Here is a 13,957-nt window from a genome sequence, read left to right on the forward strand (position 1 = left end):
TGTTCTTGAAGGTTTGACCGAGATCGGAAAAAGATTGAAGCATTTGGCTGATCAAAGACTGATATCCAGGTAATTTTCATAACAAAGATGGTGTTATTTAGTTTGAAGAGACCATCTGACATTAAAATTTTCTTTAGGCAAGAAAAGCTCCTTTTTGGTCTTTTCTTGTAGTTGGTGCAGTCATAAGTTTTTTGCCGATCCTTTTATAATAATTTGCAAGTTGTGTAATATTGACGGAAGTTTACATCCTAGTGTTCTTTGGTTTTTCTTTAATTTTGGACCTTTTGGTTATACAGAGTGATTTATTCTTTTCTTCCTTTTCTCCTATTCATGCTTTGTATATAAATAAATCATGTTGATTCATGACAGGATTTGTTGATTGTAAAAGAGATCCGGAAGGAGGGGGAGAGATTGTCAAACAGGTACTGGTAGGTTATTGACCAGTAGTTAGTAATTAATAAACTATCCTTCAATGCTAAACTAGGTGTGAATTTAACGTAAGGATATTGTCCTGGGATCTTTTTTTTTGTTGAACACCAACTGGGCTCAAGGGGTTTGATGTTGTCTCATTTTCAAAAAAAAAATTCTTTGTTTTTCTCCTTAGAGGCGAACTCACTGTCTCTATTGAGACATAAATGTCTCTTAACTGGGAACAGAGGATCATCTTTTGCTGATTTTCCACTTCATCTTGTTAACTCTGTAGACGTCAGAATTGTATAACATCCCTCAAGTAAGCATGTATAGGACATTGTATTCTCGAGTTCTTGGATTTTGTTTCGTCACTCATAATTCAAGGATCCAGAAGCCCAAGTAAAATAACAGTCCTCATGTGTGAATCCGTCACTTGGAATGAATCCACTTGCTCTTGCCTGAGACGAGTTGCATAGAATTGAACTTAGTTGGGGCTTCGTGTCCAATGTTGGTAAATTTTGTAAGTTCTAAGTACTTTCCATTGAAGTTCAAAATGCATGCAAATTTGCCGTTGAGGAAGAAAGATAATCCCATAGTTTTCTTGATCAAGGCCTGCGCCCAGTGTTTGTCTTTTATAGCACCAATACACAAGAAACATCTGCCAATGTTAAGAACAATGTATTCAACTTCACAGTTCTCTGTCCGATGCACTATATGATCTTTGTTCTTATAATTTTCCTCCATTGTTGTACTTTTCTGCCTAGTTCTTACTTTGCTAGGGTGTAGGTAATAGAATTTGTCTGCCTCTTAGTTATCATACAGCAAGTTCGTATATTCTTATTAGGAATACTTTATAAGCGAGCAATTCTATGTCATGGTGTTTTCATGGCGGGTATTATACCATTTATTATTATAGACGGAGCCAGAATTTGAAGTTTGTAGGTTCGAGATTCTAGTTTGTTTATGTTACTGCGTTCTAATTTAACAATTTATACAATATTCAATAAAAAATTTAAGACAAATATATAGTTTAGACCAAAGTTATACTGGGTTCGGCCGAACCCGCAAGTTCTATGCTAGCTTCGCCCCTATTTATTAAATGTTTTTATGGGACATTAGTTTGGTCAGCCAAAAACCAAAACAAGCACTCGTGAAGAAGTGGGGACTTTTGAGGATAAAGAGGAGGGCCACTAATGGCCAATGGGCTAATGAAAATGCTATCATCATGTAAAATATTGTTTTATTTTACTATATAATATATAGCATATGAAAGGCAGCAGAATGTTGTGTGTGGCTGTGAATGGAATTGAAGTATAAACAAAGATACGCAACCATAAAACAGAAAAGATTTATGGTCCTCCATCTCTCTTCTAGTTTCTATGCATGCAAAGTGTAATCATAGTTAGAACCACTCTAATATGGGGAGTATTATTTTACTCGAAATATATAGCATTTTGTTATGGGCTCAACAACAACCCAGTGAAATCTTACTAGTGTGTCTGGGGAGGGTAGTGTGTACGCAGACCGTACCCCTACCCCGAAGGAGTAGAGAGGCTGTTTCCGAAAGACCCTCGGCTCAAGAAGACAAAAGGACAAAAGAAGATAATATTAGTAACACCACAGAAGACAAAAAGACAAAAGAAGACAATATTAGTAACACCACAGAAATAATATGAAAGAAATATACATATGAAAAATAAGAACAACATGAAATCAAGAGGAATGATACAAAGCAAAAGCAAAATAGTATCCCTACCAAACTAGTCTCCCAAAGTTATGGCATAAGGCAAAACTCAACTACCTCCTAGCGTACAACCCTAATACTCGACCTCCACACGTTCCTATCAAGTGCCATGTCCTCGGAAATCTGAAACATCGTCATGTCCTGCATAATCACTCGCCCCCAATACTTGCTCAAGGACTAAACTAAAAGAGAACCTTTTTTTTTGGCCAACTGACATATTGATCTAGTGATTAACAACATAAGATAAAATAGCTAATTACTGTAGTAATTCCATCAAAACTATGTGAGTGTGTGTACCTAACCTTAATAGACATTCTCCATAAATGTATTAGAGGGTGATGATTCATGGTATAAAATTATTGACAATACACTTGTTCCTTAGTTGTGTAAAGATTTTCAAAGGGATTTAATAATATCACTAATTCTACTCATATATACGATGCAAAAGCGGTGAGGATGTAGCGAAAATACTAGCTTCGTAGAGTAAAATTACCTCAATTGCACCTCAATCCCATATTATAGTTGTATTGACTATGCTCTATTCATTATTCATTGCAAAATTATTTGGTACTTATTTCATCAATAATCCGGATCTCGTCAAGTTTTATATGATTTATTGTGGATTGGATGACGGAAAAATCAACAAGCGCCTCCCCGCTCGTTATGTTTTCTCACTTTTCGGTTACTACGGACCCTCTGTCATCCATTACAGCAGAGCGGTCTCATGATTGCCAGCCAAAGAGCATAAAGACGAGATTGAATGCAAGTCTACTACAACTCCTTCCCTTCCACTAGGTAGCCGCGCTAACAGGTACTACAACAACAACAACAACAACAACCCAATATAATCCCACTTAATGGGGTCTGGGGAGGGTAGTGTGTACGCAGACCTTACCCCTACCCTGAGGTAGAGAGGCTGTTTCCAAATAGACCCCCGACGTCCTTCCCTCCAAGAACTTCCCACCTTGCTCCTGGGGAGACTCGAACTCACAACCTCTTGGTTGGAAGTGGAGGTTGCTTACCATCAGAGCAACCCCTCGTACTACGAGTGCTCTATTTCAAGCATTTAACCAGCTCGTGTAAAGACGCGAATATTTCCCATGCTGCGTTTCTCTCCCATCCGTTCCCTGGTGATGAAAAAAAATTGTTTAAGTTTTAAAAAAAAATATTTAATTTTTTTTTAGAAGAACACTTTCTATTTGGGTGGTTGAACCTGGATGTAATATTATAAAAATAAAAAATAAAAATAAATAAAAAAGTAGTAAGAAAAAACCTTAGACATGATAGCCAAAATCTAAGGAACGCCCGTGAAGTGGGTCGGCAATAGTGCGGTAAAGGGTCACGAGACTGAATTATGGGAAAATCCCTTCTACTAAAAGCCGACGCAAATGGGACCCCCACCAACTACTTTCCAACTGAAACGGCCAAGCACGAACCCACCACCCCACCACTAAAAATACACACTACTGATATTGAAAGGTAATAATAACTTTAATTATCATACTTCAAGAAATAGGAAAAAGTTCTACTTTTAATTCTACTTCATCGTAATTTTTAACCATAGAGGATATTTTAAATATATTTACAAAAAAGGTCTGCTTGTTGAGGTTTAAAACACTAATCTCTTAGAGCAAAATCAAGCACACAACCAACATGCCAAGAGACGATTTATGTTAAGTGGTATTATTTTTTCTTACTTGTTTGTTTTTCACCGTATTAATACATATATTTAGTATAATTTTTTGACGAAGCGGTGTCGCATGGCCCCGCGGATTTAGGATTTAGATTCTATAGGTTCAACATTTAAGATTTTTAGCATTGAACTCATTGTATCTTTAAATTTATGGGTTCAGACTTACCATATGTTGCAATTTTAATGATTTTTTACACATAAATTTATACTCCGCATCGAAAGTACTGGGTACAAATGAACCCGGTGGCCGAACTCTACCTCCGCCCCTACGCGTGGCATTGCTTCGTTAGAGGTGCATCCGCCCCTGCTCCTTCGTCCCCTTTCTAGCTATAACGTCAAAAAGTGTGATAAAATGGTTGGAAATTGTTATTCTTGATCAGAAGTTTCGAATTAAAACTTTGATAATAAAAAAGAACTTCTTAATAGGAAGTATTGACACCATGCGCATTTGAATTAGCTGGATTTTGATACCGGGTGAGCAATCAAAAAAATAATGTTATTATGTATATACACCTAATAATGTGGAAACACCTACATTTTTGCTTGGTCTATAAACCATTCCTCAAGGCCTACTACAAACGAGGATTGACATCATTAAGATGTACTAAAACATAAAGAGAATTGCTTAACCTGGTATTTAAAGAGTATGCTTAACTTCATCAAGAAAGTTGTTTAGACTATAATAGTAATGATAAATTGAGTAATCAACTTCTAATTGATGAGTTCAATTTTTTTATGTCAGGCTATTCCAGTAATCTATGAGATTTTAAATCATTATATGTATGTAAAGCAAATAACAACAAAAATAAAAAGCGGAAAAAAGGTGAAGAAAATTGTCCACTTCAGAGAATCTTTTACCTCAATCCAAATATGTCACAGATTGATATCAGTCTGTGACAAAAAGGTTGCTGCAGTTCAGTTACAAAACTTTGTCTATATAATATAACCTATTTACATATTTGCATATTATACCACCAAACCAATTCCATACCATATTTCTACTAAGCAATGCATTCATTTTATAGAATCCCATTGCCATCTCAGGTAAGTGATGTTCATACCATTTACTCTTTATTTCTCTTCTGTAGTTCAGTATAGTGCAATAATAAACTAGAACCAAAGCATATGCTCATTCTTTCTTTTACCAACTTTTATATCAAATGCTGCTTTAAAAAGAAATTCTTTCCTTTGAAAGTATGTCTTTTCTTCTTTAAAATTGTGAAACATTTTCTAGAACCAAGTTCTTGATCTCTTGAATAGGAGTCTTGGCGTGACCGATAAAGTTGGTGTCATCATGTGATCACGAGATCACTCACAGCTTGAAATGTAGGGTAAGGCCACGTGCAATAGACCCTTGTGATCCGGCCCTTCCCCAGATCTTGTGCATAATGGGAGCTTAGTGCACCGGATTGCCCTATAGTTCTTGCTCTCTTCTTGCAAAGAACAATTTTGACCATCAAGAAACATAGTGGGAATCGATAGGATCATCCACACCTTAACTAGAGGTCTCGTGTTGGAGCCTTGTGAATGAAAAAACTCCTGGTAAGGGTGCCTATGCTTTAGTAAGCCCTACACAACGCAAACTCAAATTGATCAATCTAGGGGTTTTCGGAGTCAGGCCTCAAGAAACATGGCCTTAAAAAATTTCCTTTTTTATGGTTCATCTTTTAGAAGTGTTAGAAGGGGAGCCTTGGCGTAACTGGTAAAGTTGTTGCCATGTGACCAGGAAGTCACGGGTTCGAGCCTGGAAACAGCCTCTTGCAGAATTGCAGAGTAAGGTTTCGTACGATAGACTCTCGTGGTCCAGCCACTCCCCGGATCCTATACATAGCGGGAGCTTAGTGTACTAGGCTTCCTTAAGAGTGTTGTAAGTTTTTTTCCTTAAGTGTGTTTTTGCTATGTTGCAGATGGAAAAGACAAGTTGGTTGCTACTGGTGATATTAGTGTTGGTGCTTTTAGTAGGAGCAGAGGGAAGAAAATCAAGAATTCTTGATGAGTCTTCTTCTTATGATTTAGAGTACAAAGCAATAAGTTGTAGAGCACACAGTGCATCAATAACAGATTTTGGAGGAGTTGGTGATGGAAAAACACTTAACACTAAAGCATTTCAAGAAGCAGTGAATCAGTTGAGTCAGTATGCATCAGATGGTGGATCACAACTTATAGTACCTGCTGGTCAATGGCTCACTGGTAGCTTTAATCTTACTAGCCATTTCACTCTCTTCCTTCAAAAAGATGCTGTTCTTCTTGCTTCTCAGGTACTCTAATTTATTTAGTCCATTTCCCGAGGAAATGATTTCTTATGACCGATTACAATTCGAACAGAAGAAAATGACCATACAATCTCCCGTGTCTTATTTAGCGATCTCGTGTTATTAGGCTATTGTCTATTGTTTATTTTTCTTCTCTTTCGGAAACAGCCTCTCTACCCTTCGGGTAGGGGTAAGGTCTGCGTACACTTTACCCTCCCCAGACCCCACTTGTGAGATTGTACTGGGTGGTTGTTGTTGTGTTATTAGGCCATGTAACTAAAAGAACATTTGTAATAGGCGATAAAATCGATCTCTCCATTTAGTTGTGAAATGAAATATGACCTGAATAGAGCGGAATGGATACAAATGATTTTCTTTACTCCAATTAATTTGTAATTGAGGTGTAATTGATTGATTGATACTGTACGTAGCTTCAGTATCAGGCTCAATCGTCTCGGGGAAAGCTTGGCGCACAAAGCATTCCGTATTCACAGGGTCCAGGGAAGGGCTGCACCCTAAGGGTGTGATGTAGACAGCCTACTCTAATGCAAGCATACACTCTCTTAGTTAAATCAGTATATTAACATGATGTTTCTAACAATTTGTACTATAGTTATTGTTGACTGAATAATTGAAATGGTTCAGGAAATAAATGAGTGGGCTGTTATAGACCCATTACCATCATATGGTCATGGTAGGGATGCAGCAGGTGGAAGGTACATCAGTCTTTTATTTGGCACTAACCTTACTGATGTTATCATCACAGGTAAAGTGTAAACAACCATCCTATATCCAATTTTTATATGCATTTAAGCTATTCATTTCTCAAAATTTTAGACATTTTTCTAAAAATTGTGATTTTTTTCTTGTGTAAACTATTAGGTGAGAATGGAACAATAGATGGGCAGGGTGAACTTTGGTGGCAGAAATTTCACAGCAAAAAGCTAAAATACACAAGACCTTACTTGATTGAACTTATGCATTCTGATAATATTCAGATATCAGATCTAACCCTTGTCAACTCTCCATCTTGGAATATCCATCCTGTTTATAGCAGGTGATTTTACTTGGCCAATATCTTCATTCTTTCACTTGTTATCTATTTACACTAAAGTTTATCATGAATATTTGGTTAATGTGAAATTTCAGCAATATCATTATCCAAGGCATCACTATTTTAGCTCCAGTAAAATCTCCAAACACTGATGGAATCAATCCAGGTCTGTTTTTCCTTAACGCAGGGCAGCTCGGTGCACTAAGCTCCCGCTATGCGCGGGGTGGGGGAAGGGCTGGACCACAAGGGTCTATTGTACGCAGCCTTACCCTGCATTTTTGCAAGAGGCTGTTTCCACGACTCGAACCCGTGAGGCCGTGACCTCCTGGTCACATGGCTTGCGCCAAGGATCCCCTTCCTCCTTAACGTATTCGAATGAGAAAAAAAGCTAATGATATGTTGATCAATAGTAAAGTTTTCATTTCTTTGTTCTTTACAGATTCTTGCACAAATGTAAGACTTGAAGATAATTACATTGTATCTGGAGATGATTGTGTTGCAGTTAAAAGTGGTTGGGATGAATATGGTATAAAATACGGAATGCCAACAAGTCAATTAGTCATCAGGCGCCTGACTTGCATTTCGCCTTATAGTGCTGCAATAGCATTAGGAAGTGAAATGTCAGGTGGGATTCAAGATGTGAGAGCCGAGGACATCACGGCCATCAACACAGAATCAGGGGTGAGGATCAAGACTGCTGTTGGCCGAGGCGGTTTTGTCAAAGATGTATATGTCAAAGGGATGACACTGCACACAATGAAATGGGTATTTTGGATGACTGGCAATTATGGATCACATGCTGACACTCATTGGGATCCTAATGCATTGCCTGAGATAAAAGGGATTAATTACCGCGATGTGGTGGCTGAGAACGTGTCAATGGCTGCTCGGCTAGAGGGGATTTCTGGGGATCCGTTTACCGGAATCTGCATGTCGAATGTGACAATAAGTATGGCAAAGAAGGCCAAGAAATATCCATGGACTTGCACTGATATTGAAGGAATTACCAGTGGTGTGCAGCCTCCACCTTGTCAGTTGTTGCCTGATCAGGGCCCAGAAAAGAGTGAAATGTGTGATTTTCCTACAGAGAGTTTACCTATTGATAACATAGAGATGCAAAGATGTTCCTATAGATTGAATTACTAATAAGCTCTCCATAATGTATCAGCAATATAAGTTAATGAAACTATCTGATATCTTAGTGTTTTCATCTTCAATGTTAGCCCTTGAATATCCAGCAAAATGTGTATACAACGACATTAACTACTACTACTACTACGCCTACATTTCAAACAAATTGGGGTCGGCAATATGAATCTTCACCGACCATGTAAATTTTAAGTGCCAATATTATAAATTAGATAAAGTAAAAAGTATTATAAGTTCGCTATATTTTCTACTAGCATAAATCTCTAACATGACTAGAAGACTTCTATCCAGAAAATGTGCATATCTTACTAAATTTCCAAGGTTTTCATGTGGAGCTAGAGAAGCTTCATTAATAAGAAGCCAAATTAGTATAGCTAATGATACGAAATGGACCTTGGACCTAACTCGACCCCAAAAGCTAGTTCCTGAAATGAGGAACCGAGGATTGCTCAACACCATATAAGGAGCCTAATATTTGATCCCACAACCAATGTGAGAAAGTAAACGTCCTCCCCCCTCCCCCCCCCCCCCAAAAAAAAAAAAAAAAAAAAAACCACGCCCATGACTGGACATCTAGAGCGTGGATAACATAACATGGAGGCCCAACATCGGGTAAACTAAGAATTGGGATGAGTATGAATCTGATACCGTGATAAGAAATGGACTTTGCCCTAACTCAACCTCAAAAGCTAGCTCATGAAGTGAAAAACTGCTCAAGACCATATAAGGAACCAAATTTAATCCCACATCCGATGTTGGAAAGTCAACAACTAACAAAAGGGAAATTATCAATAAAAAACATTGATAAGAAGACCAAGCAGAGATTCTTTCAACATGCTGAACACTACAGTTGAGCAAGAACGATAAGCGAATCAAGTAATCCAGGCAAGTTCTTATAAACTATGTTGTGCGGACTCTCCAAAATGTAGCCGCACCCGCGTCTGATCCTTCAAAAATGCACTACTTTTGGAGGATCCGACACATATCGGGCCACATTTTGGGAGAGTTCGAGCAACATAGCTTATAAATATGCATACAACTTCAAAAATCATTCACTCACTGTCCATTCTCACATGAACGATCTCCATATAATGTCAAACCACTTGAATAGGTGAAATATTCAGGAAAACAAGCAGTCAGCACTCAGGATTTCTTAGTTCTATCACCCAGAGAGAACCAGTATTTTGAACCTTCTAATTGCAGGCTACCATTTAGCTTCCTTATGCAACACCAATAAACCAAACAGAATAAGGGAATAAGTATCTGACTTTAAGCCACTAACAATTTCTTGAACTCAACAGCTCCACCATATTTATTCAGTCATCATCACTAGGGAACATTACAAGTCTAAAACAGTATATTAGAGAAGTTAAATAACCAAATTCTTATTGTATACATCATATAACCACATCTCTTTCAATGAGTTGGATCAGGATTAAATTTTACGGCTTCCCTCCATATGAGCTCCTTGATATTATCTTCAGTGAAAGATGGCTGCTCAAAATCCAAACTGAAAGGCCTAGGACAAACAGGCTCCTCGTTGATATCATGAAGTGGCGCCAAGTACGGATGGGAGAGAGCTTCATCAACTGCAATAATCCAGTAAAAAAAGGTCATTAACTAGCAAATATTGACAGAATATACTTAGTAGCATTTAGTAAATCTAGAAAGGAACAAAATCCCTAGTAAATTCTTTACCAGTAATACGCCTGCTCGGATCAAAGATGAGCATTTTTTCAAGCAAATCAACAGCTCGGGGAGATGAATTAGGGAATCTGGCAGAAAATTGTTGCCTCGGGTACCTTGGGAGCTGCCTAACGTATCTTCGGGCATTATTACTACGGAGAAACCCGAGACTAGCATCATCAGGTGAGCCTATGAGCTATTGCAAAGACAAAAATAGAGCATGTCAGATGAACTGGCTCAGCTCGAAGCCAAAACGAACTCTAAATGCATGAATGCAGAAGTACAAATTCTATCTACTAATATGTACCTCAGTAATAAGTCTCAACTGGTGTACATAATCTCTGCCGGGGAAAAGGGGTTGTCTTGTCAATATTTCACCAAGTATGCAGCCTACTGACCAAACATCAATTGCCGATGTATACTCTGAACAATTTAGTAGCAACTCTGGTGCACGATACCAGCGTGTCACACAATATTCCATCATGAAATCTGTCTCAGTTGTCGTCCTTGCAAGCCCAAAATCTCCAATCTTTAGGTCACATTTTGCATTGACTAGCAAATTGCTGGGTTTTAAATCACGATGCAAGATGTTGGCAGAGTGAATATACTTAAGTCCACGCAATACTTGGTACAGAAAATGCTACAAAATTAAAGAATGGGACCAATCATGTTATGATGTATAAAAATGCAGAACAAGTACATAATTCAGAACTACATCTTCAATCTTCAAATACTAATCAAGCTAGCTGGTTAGGGAAAATGAATAACAAATATGGGAACTTAAGTACACGACATGAAGTGTAGCTTACTCGGCAGTGTTCATCAGTCAACTGTTGGTTGGAATGAATAATCTGATGAAGATCAGTGTCCATCAGCTCATAAACAATGTACACGTCATTGAAATTCTTTTTTTGAGGAGGCCTTATAACATCTTTAATTGCAATTACCTGTATAGTCGGAGGAAAAAAAAAGTTGACTGTAACTGGAATGCAGAATCATTAAATATTCACAGGAAAGATTGTACAAGATCCATGTACTTGGAGGGGGGAAATAATACAAAAACAACAACATCGACAACAACAACAAAAAACCCAGTGTAATCCCACAAGTGGGGTCTGAGGAGGGTAATGTGTACACAAACCTTACCCCTACCTTGTGAAGGCAGAAAGGTTGTTTCCGATAGACCCTCGACTCAGAAACCACAAATCAGCAATTAGTTACCAATACTTACCATAAATGCTAATGCTTCCCATCTTTTTAGTGATGAATCTACCATATGACTAATACAACACATCATCTTACTCTTAGCAATGGGTTAACACTTGATAATGAAACAGCATATTTTGAAAGGAGTATTCACTACAAACAGAAGTGCTCATAATCAAGATTCAATTTTATTGCCTAGTCTGATAGACAGTATGGCAAAACTCTCCATAATAAACTACTGTAACTCCTATTTTAAACAAAAGGGCTATCATTTTATTAGAAGCAAAGTAGTAATAGATGTCCAACTTTCTAGTGAATATACAAAGCAAAGTCAAAAATGAATATTTTTAAGGAGCATGGTGCAATATTGAGATTTCTGGAGAGGTGCAATACTTACATTCTCATGATCCATGTGACTGAGAAGCTTTATCTCTCTTAATGTCCTTTTTGCATCTATTACATTATCAAATGCATTTCCAATCTTCTTAATTGCTACTTCCTCACGTGTCTCCGAGTTCATAGCAGCACTGCATGCAGCAAAATTAAAAAAATTACTGTAACATCTTCCCTTCACATACTAATAAAATAGAGGAAAAAAGTTCAACAGAGGGAACTCTTACAACAGTGAAAGAAGTTAAACATAGGACAAGCAGCATATGATCTAAAACTTTAATATCCCTAATTAACAAAGAATTCATTGTCACTGGATATATCACGTGAAAAGATAACATATTGATCAACTTCAAAATCTTGCTTTAGATTAGTGAGACATGTAGATGCAAGACAAAGTTTGAGCAGCTAATAATCTTGCCCTTCGTCCGAAAATTAGACTGTGTAGGTAGATAAAAAAAATTATGTATATATACTTTATGTTGAAACCCCTTGACTTCTTGTGTATTTACTTCTTTATATTCTGACTCCCCTAAGTGAAAATCGTGGTTCCGCCACTAATCATAACAAGGGAAACATAGAAGCAACCATACTCATATACCATACATGGAGTCACTTTAAGACACATCAATGAGCAAGCATACATACTAATAGCTTCAATTGTCGAAAAGCTCAAAATTGAAAAATTAATGGAAAATGATTATCAGAGACCTTATAGCCGTGTTATATATATCAGGAAATGTCCAATTGAAGATGTGAAACCAATTAGCATGATCTGATTCAGATTTCTTTACATATCAACCACACAAAATCTTATTAATTCACCGGATCCAACTTCGATTAATGTTGATGGTTAAGAACTTCCGCGTTTATATTATACTAAATGAAACTCCCTTTGTTTCATTGTATATAGTCGTGCTCAACTAGGCACGGAACTTAAGAAAGAAAAGAAAAATTATTGGTATATATCCAAAGTATTCTTAAAACTCGCGACCTTAAGATGTCATGACATATATGTGACTATAGGAGAATATTATTATACATAAAAATGAAAATTAAAGTTTAAAGTTGAAGAGTTTTCAAATATAAAAGATGTCATTCTTTCCTGAACGGACTAAAAATGAAAGAGTGAAATACAAAATAGAACAGAGTAATTTACTAGTTTTGACACCTCTAGACAACATTCAGAAAGAGCATAAAAGTGAGTATATATAGGTGAAACGATGAGGAATAGTTAACCTCAAGGTAAACAACTCAATCTCCATGCAGGGGTAAGCTTTGCTCCTCTTCAGAGAGCACTATATATATGTAAATAAGGTGGTAATACACACACAAATATTCACAAACCTGTAACTATTAGAACTGAAGAAACAGAGCTTATAACCTATGCTATGCATATTAAAAAAAAGTAAAATTTTCTTACCAAACCATGCCATTAGCACCACGACCAATAGGTCTAATAGGAGGAACATATTTTCTTGAAACTTCAAAAAGACTACCATGCACATTATACTGCACATATCGACCCCCATGCGTTGGAACTCCTCTTATGTTACTACTATGATCACCTGAACTTGAATCAACAGACATTTCTAAAACTTAACAGAAAAATTTTTAGACCAAAAAAGAAGAAGAGCCTTTGGACATTTCAGTTTGTTTTCTTTTTTTGAACTTTCTCTTCAACTTTCAATCTTCTAGAGAGTAAGTTAGAGGAAAAGCATGTTAAATCATGTGTCAACTTTTGAACTGGATTGCATGTCATTTGTTGTTGCCCGTGAAGGAAATTGACTTTTCTTTGAGGGATGGGAGTTTGCCTTTTTTTTTTTTCCTTTACTTTCTCTTTATTGTACTGGATGAGTCCACTTAAATTTTTCACCATACAAGTGGGAAAAAATTGACTACATAATGATGCTTCCATTAATACATTTTTTTATTTTACATGCATAGGTAATATATAGTAGAATTTTTGTGGCAGTGATTTTGTTTTGCGATGTTAGCAAATTCTTATTTTGCCATTCAAATATAAGTATTCTTAAGGGTTGTTTAGTCGATATTTTGGAATAGTTAATCTCAATATAAATATCGCATATGATATTACAATATTTTTTGGGTTGCGTGCATAAAAAAAAGTGATTCATGCCTAACTAATGTAGTGTTTGGTTGGCAGTATTAAATAATCGGGCTATATACATTAAGTTATACGAAAATTTATGTAAAATGATAGTCTGTCGAATATGAATATGCATATTAGCAATTCAAGGATAAATTATTTAAAGACAAAAATACCTATTAAAATTAGCAATTTATGCATAGTAAGCTTCTCATTATTAATCACTGCATAACAATTACTACTGTACAACTAGTATGTGAAC

At 36.7% G+C, this 13,957-nt stretch overlaps 2 protein-coding genes across 3 annotated transcripts; one reads left to right on the top strand and one right to left on the bottom strand.

Annotated features, from left to right (window-relative positions):
• The first annotated feature begins 4,739 nt into the window (after positions 1–4,739).
• LOC107824442 (putative polygalacturonase) lies at positions 4,740–8,364 on the top strand. 2 transcript variants are annotated; one of them, XM_016651200.2, is made up of 6 exons: positions 4,740–4,892; positions 5,756–6,106; positions 6,746–6,866; positions 6,983–7,157; positions 7,250–7,320; positions 7,594–8,364. In XM_016651200.2, the coding sequence occupies exons 1-6, from the start codon at positions 4,857–4,859 to the stop codon at positions 8,298–8,300; spliced, it is 1,461 nt and encodes a 486-aa protein (XP_016506686.1). In that variant the 5' UTR covers positions 4,740–4,856; the 3' UTR covers positions 8,301–8,364. The 2 variants fall into 2 exon arrangements, with proteins under 2 accessions (XP_016506686.1, XP_016506687.1); XM_016651201.2 differs by lacking the exon at positions 4,740–4,892 and adding an exon at positions 5,238–5,390.
• A 1,223-nt stretch (positions 8,365–9,587) lies between these two features.
• Positions 9,588–13,321, bottom strand: LOC107824441 (mitogen-activated protein kinase homolog MMK2). The gene is made up of 6 exons (XM_016651199.2): positions 13,009–13,321; positions 11,593–11,722; positions 10,799–10,936; positions 10,297–10,629; positions 10,002–10,185; positions 9,588–9,892 (listed from the first exon to the last, which is right to left on the bottom strand). The coding sequence occupies exons 1-6, from the start codon at positions 13,173–13,175 to the stop codon at positions 9,720–9,722; spliced, it is 1,125 nt and encodes a 374-aa protein (XP_016506685.1). The 5' UTR covers positions 13,176–13,321; the 3' UTR covers positions 9,588–9,719.
• Positions 13,322–13,957: the final 636 nt, after the last annotated feature.

The sequence above is a fragment of the Nicotiana tabacum genome, chromosome 11 (genome assembly GCF_000715075.1).
Source record: "Nicotiana tabacum cultivar K326 chromosome 11, ASM71507v2, whole genome shotgun sequence".
In the NCBI taxonomy this organism is placed as follows: Eukaryota; Viridiplantae; Streptophyta; class Magnoliopsida; order Solanales; family Solanaceae; genus Nicotiana; species Nicotiana tabacum.